The 4,800-nt window shown below is 58.6% G+C and overlaps 1 protein-coding gene across 4 annotated transcripts in view; it reads right to left on the reverse strand.

The window, feature by feature from the left end:
• The window catches only part of SAMD11 (sterile alpha motif domain containing 11), an 87,353-nt gene extending 82,793 nt beyond the window's left edge, over nt 1–4,560 (reverse strand). Inside the window, exons 1-2 of one of the 4 annotated variants that reach the window (XM_033519229.1) lie at nt 3,748–4,560; nt 2,414–2,505 (exon numbers count right to left, since the gene is read on the reverse strand). In XM_033519229.1, coding sequence (XP_033375120.1) covers nt 2,414–2,505; nt 3,748–4,534 — 879 coding nt within the window. In that variant the 5' untranslated portion in view covers nt 4,535–4,560. Of the gene's footprint in view, nt 1–2,413; nt 2,506–2,816; nt 3,093–3,747 lie in introns of those variants that run through there. The other 3 variants (XM_015648453.2, XM_015648455.1, XM_015648454.1) reach the window with 3 other exon arrangements.
• Between the last annotated feature and the right edge of the window lie 240 nt (nt 4,561–4,800).

Consider the following 4,800-nt stretch of genomic DNA (forward strand, 5'->3'; position numbering starts at 1 on the left):
GGGCCGAGGGCACGGTGGGGGCGGGTGAACCAGGGGGCACCGGGGGCCACCAGGGGAACCGGGGGGCACCGGGCTCGGAGCTCCATGCGGAGCAGGGAGGGCTCAGGCTGGCCCGGGGGCGCTGCCAGCCCAGGGGCCGGGGCTCGCTGCAATTTCCTCTCCAGAGAGACCCCTCCTCTCCCCCCCGAGCCCGGCAGGGACCCGGACAGGGGCTCGGAGCTCACGGTGCTGCTCGGGCTGGCAGGGGACACTCGGCACGTCCCGTTCCCGTTCCCGCAGGGAGAGCCGGGCTCAGCCTGGGAGCGCTGCCCCTGCCCTGGGGACCCATGGATGGGGCTGCAGACCCCTACAGGCGCTGCCTTGCCCCCTTCCAGAGGCACTGCTTGAGGTTTCCTGACCTATTCCCGCTGTCCAAGGACTGATTTCAGCGCAGTGGAACCAGCTGCAGACGGGATCAGCTCCCCATCTCCACACCCGATCACACACGGACCGGGCATTGCAAGTCTGTCATCGCACTATAAAATATAAAGCATTTCTGCTTTTGAGGAGAATCAGCCCTTGGATCTCAGCGGTGCTTGAATGGGCAATCGCTAAATGGGGAAATATAAACCGTGCCCGACTCCTAATCCTCCTCCTGGTGTGACTGTTCTGGATGTGCAGTGCATGTAGCTACCACAAAGCACAACTAGAAGACTTCATGTTCAAAATGTGGAACTGTCCTTTGGTCAGGGATGTGTGCTAATTACAGCACAGAAAGTGCAGGGAGCATTGAGAAACACAGCTCTGACAGAAGTCTTCGCTGGGCTCTGGCCTTGCTGTGCAAATTCTGACATCCAAACCCCCTTTCCCAGCTGGGGAAGCAGTGGGAGGCAAGCCCAAAAAGATTTATTTCTCCTTTCCCAAAAGTGCAGCAACCTCTTTTTCCCTCTGTCTGTACTTTCCAAGCCCAGTTCTCAAAGGCTGTACCAGCCACTGGTTTCATGCAGAGCTGTCGTCCCATCTGGGAATGCAGAACCTATCCCCACACAACTCCTGAAAATGCAGCTGCTAGCCAAGTGTGTTATGACCTTTTGGCTACTGCTAGCCCAGAAAACATCCAGCAGACAGAAGATGTGGCCAGGCACTTCTCAGCATCCCCACAACAGCAGCACATCCCTGTCACCGCCAGATTTTTGGCTCTGAGCCGCACAACTAAAGCACAGAAAAACTCAAGAGCTGGAGAAAGCTGCTTACACCACTCACAGGGTGTCCCACGAGCTCCAGGAGCTGGGAAGAGCCAGGTTTCAGCACAAACTGCCTGGCAGTGCTGTGGGGTGGCTGCTGCCACAGCACACGGGCAGGACACATCTCCCCATTAATTGGTTAATTGATGGAGCTGCTGATTACTGCTCGGAGCCCCTTTGCCCATGGGATGTGGGTATTTGTAAGAGCCAGGCACAGACACCACCAGGAAGGACTGAAACTCCCAGCTCTGCCACTCTGAATCACAGACACTGCAGGTGAACACACATTGTCCACTCCAGCCCAAGCAAGCAACAAAATCAAAAATGGTTGATTCCCACTGGATTAAAGCACATTAATTTCCAGCTGTATCTGTTTCCACAGTGCTACTGGCAATGTTTTAAGTCTCTGTTGTTCTTTCAGACCAAGACCTGCTTCAGATCCCCAGACCAACAGCTCTGCCCTCCAGTTAGATGTTATTGTACTTCATGGTTATTTTTACACACAATGAACTGTTTTAATGCCTTACTTTACTATGAACTCAGTCGCCTTTTATTTATAGCATCAACATCTTTTCCACAAAAATACTGATGAGAGATTCTGGGTGTCTCAGGATAAAAGCAATACACAAGGAACCCAAAAGTTGGGAAGGAAAGATCTGTAAAGCCATAACTGATCTAAGCCATGAAGGACGCTGGAGTTGTAAGCATTTGAGCTGCTCCTCATGCAGCTCACCTCACCCATGGTTTGTAAACTGTGGCTGTTCTGACTCTTAACACGTGGGCACAATCACGTTTTCCTTTTGCTTTATTTAGCCCCTTTCACACCTCTGCACAACGCACAGAAACGAAGGGGTGGGAATTTGGAACAGGCTCTCAATGATTTGCCTCTGCACACACACAGCTCGCCCTGAAAACCGAAAGATCCCACCGAGTGCTGCTTCCTTCAGGTCAAACCCTGCTCTTCCCGTCTGCTCTGCTTCCAAGCTCCTCTCTGCTCACCTCTAACACTGCTGGAACCCTCACGGCACAGGCAGGGCTCTGGCAGCCTCCATGAACCTCAGAGATCACGGTTCCACGAGCACAGAAGCAAAGAGATTGGTTTTTTTCGGTTTTTTTTCTTTTTTAAGGTTAGGAGGCAGAGGAGAGGGAAGATGTCTTAACTAAAGCACAAAGTTTAACAATAATCTTACCACTGGAGACGAAATTCGACACCCAGGGCAATCACAGATTGGAGGATGTACCTGTAAGATTCCTTTGGACATAAGAGTCTTCAAACTTTTCCCTATATACAGAGAAGAAAAAGCAGAAGAAGAAGAAGAAAAAAAGAATCAGCACGTTTATAAAAGGAAACTATTCAGGGAAGGGGGAAGGGGGAGGCACGCGTCTGCTTCCATATAAACAGCCCTCCCCTCGCCTGCCTACCAGCACCCACCCCCGCCTGCCCCTGCAGCCAACTTTGTCCCCCGCGGGTCCCTGCGGAGCGGAGCCCGGCACGGCCCCGCAGCCCTGCCCGGGCTCGGTGCCGCAGCCCCGGGGAGCCCCGGGCACTCCCGCCGGTGCTCGGTGCGCTGCGCCTCGCTGCTCCCGACTCACCCCCGAGCAACGGAGCCTTCCCGAAGGCAGCGGGAGCCCGGCCACGAAAGAAACGGCAGCGACAATTAGCGCGGCGGAGAAGCGCTGCCCCCGCTCTCCGGCGATCAATAACCGAGGCGAGGTGTCAGTCACCTCCTAATCGCTCCTCAGCCCCCCGGGCTGACACCTCCAGCTCTCAGCTCATTACGTGTCGCCCGAGCTCTGCCCCCCCGGCCCCGCTCTCCACCTGCCGCCCGCAGCAGCAGCTCCGCCGCGGAGCCGCGACTGCGGCGCCGGCTCGGGCGGGGAGGGGAGGGAGGCAGGGCAGGCGCCCGTCAGCAGCCGCCGGCGCCGCGGAGGTCCCGCACCACCCAGCTGCGAGGGGAACACCCCCTCCGCCCCGCCCGCCGCCCCGCCGGTGCCTGGCCGGGCCGTGCTGCCGCTCCCCGCGGCGCCGCCGCCGCCACCACAGCCACCGCCACCACAGCCACCGCCACAGCCACAGCCACCGCCACAGCCATCACCGCCACAGCCATCACCACCACAGCCACCACCGGCGGGCGAGCGACCACCCCGAGCCCCGGGACCCGCACCCCGCACCCCGCCCGCTGTTCACATCTCCGCCCGCGCCACATGAAACTTCTCTCTAGCGGAGAGCAGCCCCCCAAATCCCCCCTCCCCCGCCATCCTTCCCCAAAACCCTCCCTCCCCAAACGCAGCCGTTCCCAAATCGCTCGGAAAAGTTCGGCGGTACCGGAGCGCGGGGATCCGGCGGAGAGGGCCCGGGGGTGCGCGGGGAGGGGGCTCGGCCGCGGGGGACGGGGGCTCGGCTCTCCCCGCGAACGCTGCGCTCCCCGCGGCTGCCGCTGCCCGAGCACGGGGGCGAGAGGGAGGATGCTGAGGAGGAGCGGGGCGGCGCGGGGACCCCGCGCACGGCGAGCGCTGCCTTTACCTTTGTGCCTGATGCTGCGCTTCCAGTCCTTGGCCGTCTCTCTGCCGCTGACAAACTGGAACTCGTTGGGGGTGAGCCACTCTCCCCGGTACCGGATAGAGGGTCCTTTGCTCCCTTGGCACAACTTATTGATGTAGAGCAGCGCCTTGTTCTCCCCGCACTCCACCTCGATGCAAGGCTCTCCGTTGTCAAAGAAGGGCTGGAAATCCGGGATGGAGGAAAACCTCTCCAGCATCAGGTCCTCGGGGAGGTGGTGGGGGTGGTGCGGGTGGGGGTGGTGGGGCTCGTGGAAGCCCAGGTACGCGCGGTGGGCAAAGATCTGGTCGTAAGCCGGCGGGTGCGGGGTGACCACCGGAATGGCAGCGGCGGCCAGAGGCGCGAGGTAGTCAGGTAAGGTTTCCATGGGCTGGTTAAAAGCTGCCAGGGCCATCTCTTCCCTGTCAAGTCGCTCCTTCTTGATAGCAGGCATGGTGCCGCCGCGCTCCCCGTGCGCCCTCGTCTCTCCAAAGCACAGCGGCTCCAATGTCTCCGGTTCAACTTGTCCTCGCTCTGGCTGGAGTTTGGATGAAATGCGCCAGCAGCAGCAGCAGCAGCAGCACAGGCACCTTTGGCGCTCGGGTGCCGGAGGTGGCTGGTATCCCCCGGAGCAGCCCGCTAACAAATCTCCTGGGCTGGCTCCCCAGCAGAGCTGTCTGGGATCCCTCTCCCACGGAGAGCCTAATGTACCGTACACCCGGGAGCTGCTGTGTGGCTCGCAGATCTGCCCCTCCGGACTAATACCTGACATCTCGGAGAGGTCTCTGCTGCCGTAGACATTATTTTGGTTTAAGGAAGAAAAAAAAAAAAAAAAAAAAAAAAAAAAAAAAAAAAAAAAAAAAAAAAGCTTATTGATTCCCCTAGATCAACCCACCTTCTCGCCAGGCTGAAGGGTTCCCCGCCGCCCAGCCAGCCCCCTTTCACCCTGCCCCCCTGCTTCCTTTAAACTGACACCTGGTTTATTTATTTATATGCAATAATTAAAATTAAACGCTGCGCCCCCGCCGCCGCTCCGCG

This window comes from Parus major, chromosome 21 (genome assembly GCF_001522545.3).
Source record: "Parus major isolate Abel chromosome 21, Parus_major1.1, whole genome shotgun sequence".
NCBI lineage: Eukaryota > Metazoa > Chordata > Aves > Passeriformes > Paridae > Parus > Parus major.